The 19,030-nt window shown below is 34.4% G+C and overlaps 6 protein-coding genes across 9 annotated transcripts; 3 read left to right on the top strand and 3 right to left on the bottom strand.

The window, feature by feature from the left end:
- Positions 1 to 405: 405 nt before the first annotated feature.
- Positions 406 to 2,266, bottom strand: str-228 (Serpentine receptor class r-10; the record flags this gene model as incomplete). Its single annotated transcript, NM_071579.4, has 6 exons — positions 406 to 577; positions 633 to 945; positions 1,377 to 1,518; positions 1,569 to 1,703; positions 1,814 to 1,980; positions 2,069 to 2,266. 6 exons carry the CDS (start codon positions 2,264 to 2,266, stop codon positions 504 to 506), a joined length of 1,029 nt encoding a protein of 342 aa, NP_503980.1. The 3' UTR covers positions 406 to 503.
- A 926-nt stretch (positions 2,267 to 3,192) lies between these two features.
- str-225 (Serpentine receptor class r-10) lies at positions 3,193 to 4,622 on the bottom strand (the record flags this gene model as incomplete). Its single annotated transcript, NM_071578.1, has 6 exons — positions 3,193 to 3,281; positions 3,330 to 3,642; positions 3,736 to 3,877; positions 3,925 to 4,059; positions 4,206 to 4,372; positions 4,425 to 4,622. 6 exons carry the CDS (start codon positions 4,620 to 4,622, stop codon positions 3,193 to 3,195), a joined length of 1,044 nt encoding a protein of 347 aa, NP_503979.1.
- A 2,125-nt stretch (positions 4,623 to 6,747) lies between these two features.
- On the top strand, positions 6,748 to 9,313 carry ugt-64 (glucuronosyltransferase; the record flags this gene model as incomplete). 2 transcript variants are annotated; one of them, NM_071577.10, is made up of 8 exons in its annotated part: positions 6,748 to 6,852; positions 7,086 to 7,216; positions 7,262 to 7,335; positions 7,390 to 7,610; positions 7,987 to 8,254; positions 8,311 to 8,398; positions 8,557 to 8,794; positions 8,845 to 9,313. In NM_071577.10, the coding sequence occupies 8 exons, from the start codon at positions 6,761 to 6,763 to the stop codon at positions 9,236 to 9,238; spliced, it is 1,506 nt and encodes a 501-aa protein (NP_503978.1). The 2 variants fall into 2 exon arrangements, with proteins under 2 accessions (NP_503978.1, NP_001309621.1); NM_001322526.3 differs by lacking the exon at positions 6,748 to 6,852 and having other exon boundaries at positions 7,114 to 7,216; positions 8,845 to 9,238.
- C07G3.10 (Fatty-acid and retinol-binding protein 1) lies at positions 9,293 to 10,137 on the bottom strand (the record flags this gene model as incomplete). Its single annotated transcript, NM_071576.2, has 2 exons — positions 9,293 to 9,873; positions 9,934 to 10,137. The coding sequence occupies 2 exons, from the start codon at positions 10,135 to 10,137 to the stop codon at positions 9,367 to 9,369; spliced, it is 711 nt and encodes a 236-aa protein (NP_503977.1). The 3' UTR covers positions 9,293 to 9,366.
- A 168-nt stretch (positions 10,138 to 10,305) lies between these two features.
- C07G3.8 (T20D4.11-like domain-containing protein) lies at positions 10,306 to 14,341 on the top strand (the record flags this gene model as incomplete). Of its 2 annotated transcripts, NM_001269096.3 has the most annotated exons (3): positions 10,306 to 10,845; positions 11,502 to 11,807; positions 13,984 to 14,341. In NM_001269096.3, the coding sequence occupies 3 exons, from the start codon at positions 10,681 to 10,683 to the stop codon at positions 14,320 to 14,322; spliced, it is 810 nt and encodes a 269-aa protein (NP_001256025.2). The 2 variants fall into 2 exon arrangements, with proteins under 2 accessions (NP_001256025.2, NP_001309471.1); NM_001322525.1 differs by lacking the exon at positions 10,306 to 10,845 and having other exon boundaries at positions 11,523 to 11,807; positions 13,984 to 14,322.
- A 1,122-nt stretch (positions 14,342 to 15,463) lies between these two features.
- Positions 15,464 to 18,810, top strand: C07G3.15 (T20D4.11-like domain-containing protein). Of its 2 annotated transcripts, none has more exons than NM_001322523.4 (3): positions 15,464 to 15,721; positions 16,960 to 17,265; positions 18,427 to 18,804. In NM_001322523.4, the coding sequence occupies exons 1-3, from the start codon at positions 15,548 to 15,550 to the stop codon at positions 18,763 to 18,765; spliced, it is 819 nt and encodes a 272-aa protein (NP_001309619.1). In that variant the 5' UTR covers positions 15,464 to 15,547; the 3' UTR covers positions 18,766 to 18,804. The 2 variants fall into 2 exon arrangements, with proteins under 2 accessions (NP_001309619.1, NP_001256026.2); NM_001269097.4 differs by having other exon boundaries at positions 15,515 to 15,721; positions 16,960 to 17,229; positions 18,427 to 18,810.
- The last annotated feature ends 220 nt before the right edge of the window (positions 18,811 to 19,030 follow it).

Raw genomic sequence — 19,030 nt, 5'->3', positions numbered from 1 at the left:
GGTAAGTAGACTAGTTGTACCCATATGTTTCAATTCAATTTCCGTAAGAGACTCGTGTTGGGAAATACGGCTATACTAGATCCTCCTTGTAATTACTTACGATATTCAATGATCAACCATCAGAACCACCACGTCAACTATCCGGGGAAAGATACACGCAGAACATCGCCCGACCCATTACTGCATTTAAACACTTTATCTCCAAATTCCAGCGCGAGTAACTTCATAATGGGACAGAAGTTTGTATCATTTGAAAAAAAGTATAAAACCGGTGGGAAATCCAATCAAAGTTTATTCAAGTTTATTCAAGTGTAGTCAAATCTGGAGCTTTTGTGAGTCGCGAAGTTAACTGCCGTAACATGAATATTTTGATAAACATTGTATCTATAAGCAATTAAAATTTTAGATTCCATAAATTTATGAAATGAATTTAGCTTTACAATTAGGGCCAATTTTCAAAAAACGTTGCAAAGTATTGAAGATGTGATGTTAGCTGAAGCATTTTATAATCCTGTGTTTATATTGGGAGTGGCTGTTGTGACTGAAGACACCCTCATGCAATCTAATGACAGGTACCCTGAAACGGTAAAAACTACAATTTCGGTTATATGTTTAAATTTAAGTATTCTCACTGATAATGGCGTTTCTGTAATTCTCAACAATAACCAGCGTTGGAATAGGATCAACTGCCGGATAAATTGCAATGGTCATTGATACAACAGCACTGTAGACGCCTAGATCAATGTCAAGAAAAGCGAATACAAGCATTATAGCCGCTGGAATGTGCATTAAAACAAATGGCACAAGAATTTGGATGACGAGTGCATAGAACAGTTGGCGCTGAAGCTTGATGAGTTTGGCAGAAGTTGCCGTGGTTGCAACGAGTTTGTTGATTTTTTGGTAGCAAAGAATCGCGAAGACAAGAACGATTATAATGGAAGAAACCTGAAATCTATTAACGCTAAATATTTTTTTGATTTAGTTTCTATTTAACTTTTTGTCTTGGGATGGGCGGCAAACCTCCTCGTTAAATCTACAAAACTGCCCAATCCAATATGCTAACTTCTTTTTTTTTTAAATCAAACTAAATTTATTAATCTAGACAAATATTTGATTAGTTTCAAATTCATTGTTATTGAAAAATTCAAAAAAGTTTTCACAATTTGGTTGAAGTTGTCACTTACCAAACAAATTTTAATGTTATTCTCAAATTAGTCAACTAATTGTTTTTAATTTCTCCCTTTCTTATTGTAAAAAATTGAACTATAATTTACGGCCTGGCCAAATAGCGATCGCAACTCGAGTTTTCAACGTGAGCAACAGAAGTATGCTTTTTAGAGTTTTATGAAATGTTTAATTCTACCTTTCGAACTTACGATAGTTCCAGAAATCATGCCCAGCCCAATAAATGGCACAATGTGAACATCAATAGTTCCATTTTCAGTTCTCTCGTAGAGAAATGGTCCCAGGTAGACGTACTCATCCAACTCCAGATCGAATTTCTCTTTCACATTGTCCCTGAATTTCAATTTTCATTCTAAAGATAGCCCTGAAAATAAAAGCATCACTTGATGAATCTTGAGGTGTGCTCGTTGGGCGCCGATAGAATGTATCCGGTGCAAATCCAGACAAGCGCGTACCATAATGGTATTGAGAACCATAGGATGAGTTTCCATCCGTTGAAAGTTTCCAGGAGAGGGTTTCTACAAAAAAAAAGAGAATTTTCAGAATCGTCAGAATCTGTCAAAATTGTCTTCTGGGGTCTGAGAAAGATGGTAGAGACTTTAGAGATTACATAATTAAACTCATTTACTTTGTTACAACAAGCCATCTGTAAACAAAATGAACTGCGAACATAGCCATCGATGCACCGAAGAACCCCCAGTAGCAAGAGTTAAGAATCAGAAGACCCGCAGGGCCAAATAGTTTGTCCTTAAGACCAACAATGACCAGAAAGGTTGGGCCATGCGAATAGTGCTGCTGAAAATTCTAAAAATTTATAGAAGTCTTTAATTTTAGCTTTAATTTTTGAAATTCCAGATAATTGAGAACCAGAAATTACACGTACCGGAACTAACATCACATCTAGAATCGAGTAAAAAATCTCAAAAACTGAAATGTAGATCAGGAGCCATTTATATGCGCCCAACTGTTTTGGGGACTTTGTGAGAATTAGGGCAATCAGGAAAGTGTTGATCACTATAGAAAAAACCGCTGAAACGTCTTGAATAAACTTTAAGAGAACACTCCATTCCTTTCCGAGCATTCTAAAAATTTAGATTTAAAATGGGAAACTTGCGTGATTTTTAGAAAAGTGCTTTCCATTGAAAAATAGAAAATGAAACTACAATGATGACGAACGGTTCGGACGACTTTGAACGTATAGATCTAAAATGAATTGAAATAAACTAATTTTGTAATGAAACTTCTCAGAAGTTTTTCAAAATTTTTATAACAGTTCAAAGTTTCAAAAAAATTACATTGATTTTTAATTTTAGTTAGCGAAAACCTTGAATTGTGGGCAAAATTCGAGATTTTAGCTAACATCAGTGTAAATGTTTGCTCATTTGAGCTCATTTTGGGTCTATACGTTCGAAAGCGATAGTCCAACTTTAAAAAAGCCTGCCGAAGTGAAAGGTGGAATCCAGTACAATACTCTCGGTCTGTAACAGTAAAACCTAGATGTTACGTATTCGGATTCAAATGATATAGTTTAATGTTTTTCTGCATTATTTCCCAAGTGTATTGATTGCCTAGAAACAGAGAAAAGTTCATATTCCTTGAAAAACAAAATCTAATTTTCCCAAAGTACATAGATTATTTTATGAACCAACATACTATTGAACGAATCTTGTGTTGTACTGTAATAGTTTAGATGTTAGTCGGTAACTTTCTTGGAATTTAATTTTGTATTCAGTAATAATAGATAAAAACAAGGAACGAGGACGATGAGGAAGTTTCTGGTGAGAATCGAAAATACAAAAAACAACTCACTCATCAGAAAAAATACTAATATGTGATCACAAAATATTCACAATAAGAAATAAATAAACAACGGCTCTTGTGTAGATTGCAGTTTAAAGACTAATTAATAAATACGATTATTCCAAGATCTGTTTCAAAATTCTATTACGCAGTATTTAGTAACTTTCACATTACAACCGAAAAAACAATTACTTGGTTTATTGAAGTTCAGATATTTGATGATATCATTACGGATTTCGGCCTTTCAACTGTAGATGTCACTGAAATTCTTGACTTCTTCACGCAACCACAGAACTCTGAAAAAATCAGAAAAAATTCTCGGAATTCCGAACATAGTATCTTACCCAAAATAGTTTTCCTGTAATTCTCAACAATAATCAACGTTGGTATAGGATCGACAGCCGGATAAATTGCAATTGTCATCGATAGTACTGCGCTGTAGACTCCCAAGTCGATATCCAGAAACACGAAGGCAATCATTATGGCTCCTGGGATGTGCATTAAAACAAATGGCACAATGGTTTGGACTACCAGTGCGTAGAAAAGTTGACGCTGGAGTTTTATTAATTTGACAGAAGCTGCAGTTGTCGCCACAAGTTGGTTGATTTTCTGGTAGCAAAGGATGCCGAATGCTAGAACGATTATGAGGGAAGACACCTGAACTTTGGATTTTCATTGAAAAATAGGCAAAGATGTTCTCCAATGCAGTAAGCTTAGTTTGTACGGTATGACCTATGACTAGAAACTCACAATAGTCACAGAAATAATTCCCAATGACAGTAAAGCTTTGATCGCAACATGAATGTTTCCGTTAACCGCTTTCTCGTAAAGATACGGCCCCAGATACACATATTCGTCAAATTCCAAACCGAAAATCTCCTTTACACTGTCTCTGAAACTCCAGAAAGTTAAATTGGAAGATATAGATTACCCGATTACTTGATATATCTCGAAGTTGACTCATTTGGAGCCGAGAGAATGTATCCCGTGGAAATCCAGACCAGTGCGTACCAAAGAGGAATTGAAAACCATAAGATGATTTTCCATCCGTTGAATGTTTCCAGGAGAGGGTTTCTACAATATGAGAACACCACTAAGGTTATATTTCGCGAGACTACAGAAATACAAAATTTAAGTAAAAAAGTAAATAACCCTATTAAATTTGACCTACTGTCGCCCGCTGTTGCCTCTTTATGAAATTATATTTATAAAAAACTCACTCAGTCACCACAAGCCACCGATAAATAAAATGCAAAGAGAATACGGCCATCGATGCACCATAACATCCCCAATAACATGCGTTCAATATTAAAAGTCCTCCGGGACCTAATATTTTCTCTTTAATGCCAACAATGACCAAGAACGTGGAGCCATGTGAATAGTGTTGCTGAATATTTTAATATTTTGAAACAGTACAAGAAAGGTTAATTTGAACATACCGGAACTAGCACAACATCCAAAATTGAGTAGAAAATTTCAAAAACCGAAATGTAGACCATAAGCCATTTATAGGCACCCAATTGTTTTGGGGATTTTGTAAGAATCAGATAAATTAAAAAAGTGTTGATTATAATTGAAAAAACTGCAGTTGAATGTTGCACCAATTGCAAAAGAGCGCTCCATTCCTTGCCAAGCATTCTGAAATTGGGAAGACTATGAAATAATTGTTTTTGGAATTGGAAATATTGGAAATATAAATGAGTAACTCGTTATTGACGTTGAACGCCTTAAAATTTTGGAACTACAAAAATTTTCCATCTTCCTTGAAATTTATTTGTAGGTTGAATGGAATTACTCACTGTCTGTGGTTTAAAGAATTTGAGACAAAGTTTGAAATTTTGCAGTGATCAAATTTTTGTGGAGCGAGTTTTGAATGTTTCAACTACATATAATGGCAATACTGAAAAACGTGATTTTCAAGAGAAAACTTAATGCTTCTTTTCAATTACGATCTATTCATAGTAAGTGGTAGTTTTTTCAGCTCGTCAACGAATTATTTTTCAAAAAAAGGTTTTTTTCAAAGTTAAACTTTTAATTCTGCAAAATTTATTTCCAGAATGGGATCATCTTTCATGTAGGTGCAAAATATTTAGTGGAAATGTTTATTTTTTTACACTGATCACGGCGTGTAAATTGGTACATCTGGCCTAGCGAAAAGTGAAAAGTGAGAATCCTAGGCCATGGCCGCGGCAAAGCGCGCGAAATTTGAATTTAAATTTTTAATGTCATTGAAAATCGATGAATGAGACATTATAATGGATCAAAACTACAAAAATATACAAAAAATTGTTTTTAAAATGAATAAATCACATTTAAAAACGATTATTTTCCTGAATATAGGTGGAAATTTGATTTATCAGGCAATTATTAGGAAAATGCGTCAAAAATTGCACATTTTTGAATTTTTTTCAAAAACTAGATCCACAAATTTTCTGAAATTGCACCAGTTTACTCAGTAGACTATTATAATCAAATTATGTGCAAAAAAATCATACCCACCGTCACAAGTTCATATTGAATTTTTCTATTTTAACTCCAAAAACCACTAAAATTCGACAAAATTGGCACATTTTTGAACTTTTTTCAAAAACTAGGCCCACAAAGTTTCTGAAACTTTACCAGTTTACTTGGTAGACTATTTCAAACAAATTATGTGCATAAAATCCATACCCACCGTCACAAGTTCACATTGAATTTTTCAATTTAAGCTCGGAAATCCACGAAAAATCGGTAAAATTGCCACAAATTTGAAATTTTCTCAAAAACTAGATTCACAAAGTTTTTGAAACTTCACCAATTGACTGAATGAAGGTTTTCGAACAATTTAAGTACATAAAATGTATACCCACCGTCACAAGTTTACACTTAAAATTTCTGTTCCTTAATGCAGCTTCAAACTGCCTTGTTTCGTTCAATGCGTAGTTCATATTTTTTGTATTTGAATTTCATATAATTTTAGTGTTTCCTTCATTCTTTTTCAATAAGACAATGCATTTTTTTGCTTTAATTCAGCGATATTTTCATATAAAACGAAACTGGGAAGCATTAATTGCTAAAATTTAGGTGGACTACGGTAGTCAAGTCCGCAAACACCACGCGCATTTTCATAATTGCGTACATTTGTTTTTCAAGCTTTTTTCTAGGTTTTTAAATTTTACACGCCGTGCTGATATTTGTGCCCGGGAACAGAACATTTTTATGTCTGTTCTACAGGTGAGTTGTAATATATTGATTGTAAGTAATATTATTTTGGAAAAATTACATATAAGTTAGCTCATTCCTTTTTTTTAAAATATTTTTGCCAAATAAAAGTATAAGTTCAAAATTCGAAAAATCGCATTTTTTTTGTAATTTTCCTTTCAGTTTTCACTAATTCAACTTTCTTAATTCAAAATTTGAACCTTGATTCGTATAACTCTTTTTTATTTCCATTATCTTTTTTGCCAAGAAACTTTCCCCTCCTATCTTCAATTTTCTTATCAAAATTAATACCAAAAAATGTCAAAAATTGTCATCTTATCACTTTCCTCCAAGAGACGCAGAGATCGATACATTTTCCCGTGACTACAACATACAACTATATTCTATAGTTTCTCAAGATAATTAGACGTTCCAAGTTTTAGATCACCGCTATAAAAGGTGTTTGGAAATTATTGACCTACTGGTTTTTCTAATGTGTTTGTTTGGTGTTTTTTATGGCTAATTGAAAACATTTTGATTTTTTCTTCTCTTTTTACCATTTGACAAATATTTGTATTTCAGAATTCACCTAAAAATGATAAAAACTTCAATATTATATTTATTTCTACTGTTTCCGAATTTTTGTGATTCCGCGAAAGTTTTGCTAACAGTTATGGATCAGGGAAGGTAAATTTTAAATATTAAAATTTGAAAAAAAAATTTAGTTGATAAAATTATCATTCTGAAAATATTTTTTAAATTGTTTTTTAAAGTAAATTAATTGTATAAATTTCCTAAATTTTAGTTTAAAATTCCAAAATTTTTCAATTTTAACTTGAAATGTAAATTCAAAATTATTGCGTGTCCAGCAAATTTTAAAAATCATTCTAAAATACCTGTTCAAAAATATTTTCTTTCAGATCCCACGCAACATCCATCACACCTTTGATGCATCGATTGCAGAAAAATGATCATACTACTGCGCTGGAAATGGCTACGTATAAGCCAGATATTGATTTTGGAATGGAGGAAAGGTTCATCAATATGTCAGGTAGTTTTTGCTTCAGATTTTTGGACATTTCCCTCTTTTTTTCAGGGTTTGAAAATAATTTCATTTCCAAGGACTTTTTCAAAATCGCTTTCGAAGATGAGTTTACGTTTGTCCATCAGGTAAGTTAATTCAATTTTTTTTTTTTGAAATTTTAAAGCTTCCAAATTTTCCAGGCAGTCCCATTCATCTTCGGCTCAATTTCCTGTGACAGAATTCTGAAGCATCAAAAAAATCGATATCTTGAGATAGCAAATGAGAACTGGGACCTCTTTCTGTCAGACTCTCTGTTTTCCCCGTGCGGGTACGCTATGGCGGAGATTACTGGGAAGCCGCATGTGATGATGCATTCTAGTGACGTGGAGAGTGCTCATGGGAGTTTTAAGGGGTTCAGCAGGTGGGGGAATTGTTAGATTTTTAGATTTCCTGGTCAAAAATTCAAATTTTCACTGAAAAATTTAGGCGGGAAATTGCTTAGAAACTTTCTGAACTTTGTAAAAAAAAGTTAAAATTCTGAAAAGTTAAAAAATTTTCTAGAAAAATCGAGAACCTCTTGGGAGGTTTAAGAAGAATTTAAAAACTTTTGGAACTATTTCAAAAATCTAAGAATCTTTTAAATTTAAAATTTAATTTCTCTTGCATTTTTCGGAAGTCTGAAAACATTTCTGAAACATTTGAGAAATTTTGGAAGAATTTTTGGAATCTCGCGGGGAGGCCAGACAAACGGGCGGATCTCCTTAATATTTCTAGTTTAAAAATGTTTTTTTTTCCAGAAATTACGCCATAATGGTCCCCAACTTCCTTCCCTACTCAATGTCAAACTTCACAATTGAAAAGTACTGGCATCGAGTGGTCTCTACAGTTGACTGGTTCGGAAGCGCGTTTATCACTGGAGCAGTGGCTGGATTTGCTCAAAAATGGGCTCTTCGTTCGATTATCCCATTTCCTTTCTTTTCATTTTACGATTACAATCGCAGAAGCTCCTTCTCGTTTACTGATATGCCGGACCCACTTTACCCGGTTGGAGCCAGAACTAATGATGTTAGTTTTAAGCTTTTTAAGAATTTTGAAAAAAAACTAATTTTTATAAATTTTAGTACTTCTCGTTTGGAACCTACTGCACAGCTCAGAAAAAGGTGTTGGATGAGGATTGGGAACAGTTTGTCAGTGACCCGAAATCGAAAGGTGATTTTTAAAACATATGTATTAACTGAATATATACAAGCAGCCGACAAAAAATACTGTAGGACTACTGTAACATAGCTTACGGTAGATCATTTTTTGGAATAATTTTGTAACAACTGCTTCTAAAAAAACATCCAAAAAAGTAAGAAAATTTCCAGGCACAATCCTCGTAGCTTTTGGAACGATCATCGATTGGAGATTTGCCCCGGAGGAGAAGTTTGAAATTTTCCTAAATACCCTGAACAGATTGACCGAGTATCGTGTGATTTGGAGCATGAAAGGTGACCGGCCAAAGGGACTCGGTGAGCATGTGAAAATCTCGTCCTGGGTTCCACAGCAGCAGATTTTGAATCACAAGAAGACGGTTTTATTCTTGAGTCATGGAGGCTTAAAGAGGTAATTTTTAATATTAGAAGCCTATGTAATTTTTTTTTCTGCAATTCCAGTGTGAAAGAAGCCGTGTGCTCCGCAACTCCCTCACTCTTCATGCCAATGTTCGCGGAGCAAATGAGAAATGCGTGGCTCGCCAAAAGCAAAGGATTTGCACGTATTTTAAACAAATTCCACCTTTCCGAACAATACCTCGAGAATCATATTCGAGAAGTGGTGGAGCACAAGTCTTATCAAATTCAAGCGGAGCAATTCCTGTCAACTTTCACGGATCAGCCGATGCCGGCGCTGGATGAAGCCGCGTTCAAGTTTGAGAGACTGTTCAAGTATAATGGGAAAATGCCGAAGTTTTTCTATCCAAAAACTATTGATCTTTCCTATCTTACGGCTTTGAATTTAGATATTTGGGTTATAGTCCCACTTGTTCTAGGCTATATTATTTCAAAGTAATTTTTACGGGGAAAAATCTAATCTCAAATTTACCGGTGTCAATTTTTTGTGATAAAAATGAAATTGTTTATTAGATTAAAAATAGATGGCAAAATTTAAAATTTTAAATTAAAAAAAAAAAAAAAACATTAATCCAATGGAAGCGCGCACTCCACTGGCAATCCAGTGGCCAGCACCGCCTGATTCTTCACCGCCGCCGCCGTCTCCACAATCTTCTGAACTACCATGATCATCGTCGTGAACACAGTGAATCCGAGCCCTTCGGTCAACGACACCGCCTGAGGAAATTGGGTCCTCAAGTCATCCCGAATTTCAGATTTTACATCTCGAATGCTCATGGCAAAGTCGCGAAGTAGCTGGAGGTTTTGGCCTGCGGTTTCGCCGGCTGGTCGTTGATCTCCGAGAAGATCCACTGCTTTTTCACGCCATTCACGCAGGAGAGCTTGGGTTTCTGGCTTCAAGTTATTGAATTTTGTGTAGAATGTTTCATTGTAAGAGTGGATTTTGTCGAAGACGGATGGAAGATGCTCGCGGAGCACACTGACAATTTCAGTGGTGGTATTTGGGCGCTGAATTCGATCCTGGAACCAGTTGGATAGGAAGCTCACGACTTCTCCTTTCTGGGTGATGTTCAGCTGAAAATTGAAATTTTTTAAATGTTATCTAACATCTAACTTTTTTCCATGAAAACTCACATTATCTATCGTCGTAATAATATCCAGCGGCAACATATCCTTGAACATCTTCAGCAACCCGATGTACCCATCGAAGGCCTCCACGGTGAGCATCTGCTCGGTTTTCTTCACCATCGGCTCTTCAACATCATTCGCAGCAGGAGTAGGTGCCGATGAAGTGAAGGCGAAAAATGTTGCAAAGACCAAAATTGCGGTGAACTTCATATTTTGAATATTCTCTGAGTTTTTGGCCACCCTTCTTTTATAAAGAAATTTCACTGGTTTCAAATTTCATAAACAAATCCTGTTTTTATTCATACCGAATCGTATGGTAATCAACAAATTGCGGAACAACTTTTTTTTGATCAAAAGATAAAATAAACGAATTCGAGTTTTTGATCAGAGTATGAGTATATTAGGTGTTGAAAAATTAATACCTTTGAAATGGTAGTTGACATGCCGAATTCTTTTTTCTTCAAATTTTGAGACCCGCAAGATGTCGGCCGCCCCAAATTTTTTCAGAGTCGAGATGTCAATTATCTTTCTCCTGATTTCCGATTTCCTGATTATTGAGTTCTAATCGACCTTTCAAATCCCAAGTGAGTCACTAAACATTTTGGTCAAAGTATACGTCTACCTACCTACATGCACGCGAGATTATTTATTGTAAATAGTCTCCCCCACTCATGATATAAATATGTGACCGTTACAAAAATTAAGCGACATTGCAGTGTGTTGGTCTACCTGATCTCCAAAAATATTTGGAAAATGTCACTTTTGAAGGCTACTGTTGTATTCATTCTTATTTCAGCAGTTAGTACTGCTCCGGCAGGATCGTTTTTGACAGAAGACGTAAATTCTTGCATTGAATGGTTTTATACCGCAGCTGAAACTAGAAACATCTCATGTTTGGGAGAATATGATTTTTTGTCGGTAGGTGTTTCTAAAAGGTGGGCAGGTACTGAGGCACTTATGCCTGATACGGGTTGGCAGTATAACAGAACATTTATTGAGTATTTTTACTGTCAGAAAATATTTTTTTTAAGTTCAAAAAGTTCCAAAAACAAAGTTTTCTTTCAAAAGTTGTTATAATTATTTGTAAAGATTTTTAAACAGTAAAAAAACAAATTTCAAAAACATTTTATTGACAGGGAAAAAATGGCAATCACAGAGTTTTGCCACTTTTTCAGAATCCTTACAATTTTTGAATATTAATCTTTAAAACTAATTGATATTTTTAATCGCCGCCTTCCAAAAAGTACCACTAATTTAATGATTGCAAATAAACAATTTTTTGCAAAAATGTTTGAATTCCAAGATTTTTTGCAAATTTTTATCCCAAAAATTGTTTTTTTTTCACTTTTTTTTGATACCAGGGGTGGGCGGCAAACGATTTTTCCGGCAAATAGGCTAATCGGCAAATTATCAGAATTGAAATTTCCGGCAAATGGGCAAACCGGCAACTTGCCGATTCGCCGAATTTGTCGCCAAAAAAATTGCCGAACGGTAATTGCCGCCCAACCCCTGATAGATACATCACGAAAATCACCGTAACTATTGCCAAATAAATTTTCAAAATTCATGTTCAGAACGACAAGCAAATCCAGAAAATGGCGTTTTTGGATGGCAAATCTTGCTTCCTCGATGCGACCAAAACCCAGTGCAGTTCCGGCTATAAGACGATCACTGAGAATTATGAAGGAATTGTGAATTTTCTCACCACACCACCAAACACAACATCGGATAGTTGCGAGGGCTCCTATTATTTTTACGAATCATTTAGATGTACAGCTTTGATCAATGGGTTTGCAAATAAGGTAAAACATATCTCACTGGAAGTTGATTCTAATGATGCCAGGACACCCAAAGTGATTGAGCAATGTTTTCAAGCAGAGGTAGGCTGGGGAACATTTTAAAAAGCTTGTGTAAAAGTTTTAGTATTCGTTATATGACGAGTTTGGAAAATGTATAAATTGCAAGTTTTTAAATTGAAAGTCTATTTTTGAATCGTTTTTTGTTTGATAAATTGAGTGCAATGCGAATTAACAAAAAAAAAAACTTCGATTAGTTAAAAAAAAGTTTTAAAATTAGAGGTAAAAAATTTCACGGAATTCTGGCTTCCCTCATAAATCGAAATGGCAGAGTTTGCCGAACTAGGCCATTTTGGGTCGGTGAAATTTTGTGTAGAATTACGGCGCGTTGCGTGTCGCGTCGCGGCTCGTTTTTAGTTGTAAAACTGATATCTTTGTCCGTGTGGAGTACACGAAACGGCAGGCGATTGTAAATGGAGCGCGAAAATTCAATGAGGAAGGCCAGAACCCCGCACAGCGCCTCAAATCGGGAGAGTTGTGAAAATTGAGATTTGAAAAGTCCAATGGAGCGCGCTTGCACATTTTTACCGTATCAAATGAATACGGGCCGAAATTATGCGCTTATTCGAGTTTTCAAGATGAAATTTGGAAAAAATAATAATATTTTGAAAGAATTGATGCTTTTAAAAAGATTTAAATAACATCTTATTGAACAAATTCAGTCTTTGGCTGATTTATCATTGATTTTCGAACAGATTAGTACAAGTTAACTCTATGACAAATTTTCTACACGAAAGCAACATTTTTAAGTATCAATATGTTTGATTTCAGTTTTCAAACGTCAGATTTCTAGAAATTACATAGTCTCAAGCATTGAAATTGTTCAAAAATGCCCAAATCCACGCAAAATGTTACGGTGGCAGCAACTATTCACTAGATCAATTCTAAATGTTTAGATCGGACTAAACCTCACTTTTTATTTAAAAAAAAAACATTTTTGAATCATTGCTTTCCACAAAAATTAGATGATTAATAGTATTACATGATGAGAATCCATGTGATTCTTCATATGCGAATACCTATAGATACCTCAACTTAGACAACTCCTATCTACTCGGAGAAACAAGATATCAAAAAGTGATCAACTGAGAACTTGTAGAACACATCAAAAACTATAATATTCAGTTTAATTTATGTTTTCATCTTTCAAGATGAGGGAGTTAGACATACGTTTGTGTTGCTTATTTTTTGCGGTTTTTCTAGCTGCTCTAACTCCCTCATCTTAAAAGATAAAAACATAGGATAAACTGAATATTATAGTTCTTGATGTGTTCTATAAGTTCTTAGTTAATTACTTTTTGATATCTTGCCTCTCCAAAAAGATAGGAGCTGTCGAAGTTGATGCATCTAGAGCCATATGGATAGGAAGAATCTGATGATTTCTCATCAAGACAAGGAGAATATAACACCAAACTTGTAAAAAATGCTAATTTGATTATTTATGTAAAGTTGTGAACCTTTTTTAAAAAACAATACAAGAGAAATACTTACATAAAAAATGTGGTGATGTATAGACCTCTATGTCGGTTAGAACTATACAATTTCACCAGAATTATTCTAAATTTCACCGGTTTTGATTAGTTAAGAGTTTGATTTTATCAAATTCTTTGATTTTAGAACAATTTCTCAATCAATTTTACAAAACTTCACATGATATTTGTAACTTCACTTTTTAATCGATTTTGTCGTCAAGACATTTTTTTTTCAGTGTACTCTGTCAAATTATTGACAAAAAACTTTGATAAAGGTCTCATCTTTTAATTAAAATTGCAAAATCAAATATTTGTGCGAAATCTTGTTCGAAAATCAAATTTTATTTGCAAAGATTATGTTTTGCTGTCAGATTCGTTCAAATTCAGAGCTCACTTTACGAGTCTTTCCGAAAAAAATTATGTTAAAATGAAGCTAATAATACCACGGAGATCCGCTAGGTGGTCCCGCCTCATAAATTTCGCTCTATGTTCCCTAAAAATCCAGCAAAAGCTCGAAAAATGGATGTTTTGTCAAAAAAAATTTTCATTTCTCGTGGTGGCGCTGCAAACGCGCTCGCGCGCACAAACCACTTTTTTCTCTCTTCTCTCCCTGTCTGAGGCGCTGTGCCCTATGAAATTTTGAGCTTGAAAAATGAAAACTTTTTAATAAAATACAGGTCCATGCGTCTCAATTTACAAAAATTATCAACATTGAAAAAATATTCCAGGAATGCACCAAATCAAACTGCTATTTCACCGATTCACAAAGATCAACGCTGACGGACACATGCGAGAGCATGGCACTGAAAAACAGTTACTTCCTGAAATGTGTTGCCGAACTTGAACAAAAGCGTCCAGATATCTCTTCGTATCGTTGCCTCAATGGGACGGACATTTATAGTGAGGATCTGTCGGTTCAAATCGAGCTATTCACAACAAAAAGAGGATGTTCTAGATGGGTTATGAGGAAGCATTGTGGTGAAAAATCGATGATTGATTTTCGCCAGAATGCAGAGATTTATGTCAAGACTCTTGAGAAATTAACTCAAAGTGGAATGACTGGATGAGCCTGAAACATTTTGAAACATTTAATAAATCTTCTCACATTTATGTTGCGTTTCATGATAGTTAAATACGATCTTTAAAAGCGTTTATTTCTATTTAAAGAATATTTTATCAAAAACTATGTTAAAATATGTTTTTTGGTCAAACAACCGAAAATTAGGTACGCCGTTACATACCGTTCAAGCTAAAATATTTCCAAAAGGACTTTTTTTTTGAAATTTCTTCTTGTAGAACCAGTTTTATTGCCGCGCACCTCAACTTATGTAAGTTTGAAATACATTTTAGAAAATGAAAGTTTATGAACATGCCTTTGGTTGTTTTCCGATCAGTTTTTTGAGAAAAACAATTCCCAGGAAGTTTATTAGTTTTTCTTGACCAAAAAGTCAGGAAAAGCCAATTTTTCTAGCCTTCCTTTCTGTTTGTATGAATTCGAAATGTGTTAGGCCCTTAAAAATTTTCAATTGATTCATATTTTAAATGGTTATTAAATACATTCATAGTTTTGCAAAATATTCTTCAATGCAATTCTACGAAATATAAACTGTGTATGTATCATAGCATAAATTTCTGAAAATTGGGGATTAATTTTTTTTGGAAATAGGCCTTTATTATATTTTCCGAAAAGTGATTGTACTAGGAAATAAGTATCATAGCTAAGTAAAATGCTCTTGCTACCTTCCATTCATGCGGACTGCTCACTAAAATTTTTAATGATTTTCAACCAATTTTCAGCAATGGATTTTATCATACAAGTCTCGTCTGTCCTCTGGGAATAATTTGTGAAGATGAAAGTTCTATTAGTTTTTGAGATATTTTTTGTGTAAATGGGGAAACTAATCAAGTGTTTTTTTCTGATTGCTTCCATTTCGGTTTTTTTTGAAACAAAAAATTTATTAGTTACAACAAAAGCAATAAAAAAGATTTTGTGATTCCTTCACAAGTGGGAGAATCCAACTTTGTTCGTGCTTTGATCATTTTCACAGTAATAAAAACACATAAAATGTGCCAATTGCAATACACAGTTTAATTTGATTATTGAGTACTAATCGACCCTTCAAATTCTGTGAGTCACTAAACATTTTGGGCAAAGTATACGTCTACCTACCTACATTCATGCGAGATTATATATTTTAGTCTCCCCAATCATGATGTAAATATGCGGCAACTACAAAAATCAAACGACAGTGCAGTTTGTTGGCCTACCTGACCTGCAAAAATACTCCAAAAATGTCACTTTTAAAGGCTTCTGTGATATTCATTATTGTTTTAGCAGTTAAACCTGCTCCAACACCAGTATACTTGAACCAAAACGTGATTTCTTGCATTCAATGGTTTTACACCGCAGCTGAAGCTAGAAGAACTAGAAACATCTCGTGTTTGGGAGAATATGATTTTTTGTCGGTAAGTGTCTCTTGAAGGTAGGCAGGTTTTGAGGCATTTATGCCAGAGTTAACTCACGATGCGCCCATGCCTCACAAAGACTTTACCATGGTTTTATAATTTTTCGAAAGGAGAGTGTTTTTGAGAAAAATATAGATATCGAATCCATACAATATTTGAATAAAATCCAAAAGTAAAATTTTTTTAATCATGGTAACACGTGAAGCGCTCTTTTACATGAGCTTTTCGCGCGACTGCCACGTCATACGTACATTTTTCTACTGAATACTGATAGCTGAATAAATTTCCTTCAATTTGACCTAAAATTTTCTATGTTAAATTCAAAGTTAAAGAAGTAAAGAAGCGTTTTTGATTGTTTCTGTAGCATATAAAAATTTTCTATGTCAACACTGGGCTGTGTCATTCAACCCTTAAACTACTGCCACAGTCTTACCATGACGGAAATTTTTCGGATTTTTGTTTTTAAAGAATCTCTAGACCAAGAGCATTCTTTGAACTATGAAAACTTGTGAGACACTTTTTTTTGGTTCCTCGAGAAAAATGCAGTAATTCCGCTAAATGCCTTCTTGCTTGCCATCAAGATCATGATTTCAAAAGTTCTGAAGGCCTGCAACGATGCGGATGGGGAAATTTTGAAAATTCAAAACGTTAATCTGGTCAGTATTTTATGGCGAACAAAACTTGTACAAATCGATGTAATAACTCTCTCCACGTGGGAAGTTATACAACTGCAAACCAGGAGTGGGCGGCAAATTTCGAAATTTGCCGCACACGTAAAAAATTTGACAGTACAATTTTGACTAAAACTGCTGATTTTTTCGCCAAAAAATTTAGTAAATGACAACAAATTGGGTTATTTTGATGTTCAAGCAGACACACTACACCTAACTTGTTCAGAAACCAGAGGTGTGTTAAGAATTCAGTAGTTTTGGTGCTCCAAAAAAACATCAAAAAATATCACATTTTTCCGAGGTTGTTAAGCATGGCAAATTTGCCAAATTTGCTGAATTTGCCGCACATCCCTGCTGCAAACGTGTTACCATACTTATGGCGCACCCTGTAACACTTTTCTCTCTCATGCAGATATATTTTGGATTGATTATCACCAAAACTTTTCAATCGAAAATTATAAAGCCATGGGACCTATTTTTCAACTTTCCTTGTAAGTTAGTACAGTAAATACATCACGAAAATTATCGTAACAGTTACCAAACAAAATATCAAAGCTTCATTTTCAGAACGACAAGCAAATCCAGAAAAAGGCATTTTTGGATGGCAAATCTTGCTTCCTCGATGTAACCAAAACCAAGTGCAGTTCCGGCTATAAGAAGATCTCTGAAAATTATGAAGATATTGTGAATTTTCTCACGACACCACCCAATCCAACACCGGATAGTTGCGAGGGCTCCTATTATTTTTACGAATCATTTAGATGTACAGCTTTGATCAATGGGTTTTATGATAAGGCAGAACGTATCTCACTGGAAGTAGATTCTCACGAAACCAGGGTAACGGAAGTGCTTGATCAATGTTTTCAAGCAGCGGTAGGCGAGAGGTGAAAAAAGTTGAAAGCATTTTTAAAAAATTATGTACATTTTTAATGATTTTTTTCAATCTTGTTTGAATTGATACACACCATTCAGAGTAGGCGGCAAAAAATCGGCAAATTTTTTGTGGAAAAATTCGTCAAATCGGCAAATTGCCGAAAATTCGAACTTCCTTTTTCATAAGACAAAAACAATAAAAACAGCGGTTCTTTTTTGGAATTTTTTCCTGTTTTCTTTTGATATTTCCATAGAATTTGCTTTTTTTTTCAAAATACCGTATTTCCTCTATTAGTCTTGCATGCAAGACTAATTTTCAATCAACCCGTAGGGGTGCAAGACTATTAGAGGCTACAAGACTAATTTTCGAAGGTCCTATAACTTTGTTAATGGGCCATATCTCGTTAATAACTTGACTTAAAACACAATCATACAAAAGACATACTTAGTCGTTGTTTTATCAATTAGTTGAACACTTTCAAGTTTAATTCAGTCAAAAATTACGAGTTTGTTGATTTTTCTACAAAACATTCTGAAATTTTCAAAAACAAATGAGCAACACCACAATATGCCGATAATTTTTGGCGAATCGATAATTTTCCAGTTTGCCGATTTGCCAGAAATTTTCAATTCCGGCGATTTGCCTATTTGCCGAAAATTATCGTTTGCCGCCCATCCCTGCACCGTTCGTTGATTTCTCAGACATTTTTCCGTAAAAGATAATAAATTTATGTGAAATTATAGATTTTCAGGCCAACTTCGAACTATTCGCGCTTTTTTTTGCGGAAAAAATGTCGGAGAAATTGACAAACGGTGTTTCAAATCAAATGGAGTTTGCGCTAAGAAAAATCAATTCTCTTCCATATTTTTTCCATTATTTTGTAGCTAGCTATAATTATTTTCTAAACTGTCGGAGAAATTTCAGTGTGCTCAGTAGATGTAGAGCTATGATGGAAATACCCATTTTTAAGAACATTCAATGTATGTACACCCTTTTTTTAAATGAAAAACAATCATTAGTAATCAAAATTACCCATTTTTCAGACCATAAATAAAAAAATGAATAAATAATCCCAAATGCCGAAAATCGCTAAAAAAAAACAAAAAGGACATTCCTGGGGTCCACCAACAACGGTAGCTGATATTTTTCATAAATTCTAGGTATGCGAAAAATCACACTGCTTTTACATGGATCCAGAAAGCGCAAAGCTGTCGGACACATGCGAAAGCATGGCACTGAAAAACAGTTACTTCCTGAAATGTGTTGCCGAGCTTGAAGAAAAACGTCCAGATGTCTCTTCATATCGTTGCCTCAATGGAACGGACATTTATAGTGAGGATCTGTCTGTTCAAATCGAGCTTTTCACCACAAAAAGAGGATGTTCTAGATGGGTTATGATGAAGCATTGCGGTGAGAAGTCAATGATTGATTTCCGGCAGAATGCGGAGATTTATGTCAAAACTCTTGAGAAAACAATTCAAAGTGGAATGACTGGATGAGCCTGAAACATTTTGAAACTTCTAATAAACTCATTATTATTTCAATTTTTCACATTCAAATTGCTTGTCAGGATCGCCAAATACGATCTGTAAAAGCGTAAAGACTATTTAAAAAAAAGAGGTTAAAATATGTTCTTTCAAATAACTAAAAATATTTTCAAGAAGACCTTTTATTTGTTCATTTTGCAAATGTCATAATTGAGGTTAAAAACAAAAAAGTTTTGGATGGGATTAAAGGATTATTGTCGAGACTAGGCGTTGTTGA

The sequence above is a fragment of the Caenorhabditis elegans genome, chromosome V, assembly GCF_000002985.6.
Source record: "Caenorhabditis elegans chromosome V".
NCBI lineage: Eukaryota > Metazoa > Nematoda > Chromadorea > Rhabditida > Rhabditidae > Caenorhabditis > Caenorhabditis elegans.
Note: the sequence above shows the minus strand (reverse complement) of the source record. Positions and strands in the feature narration are given on the sequence as shown.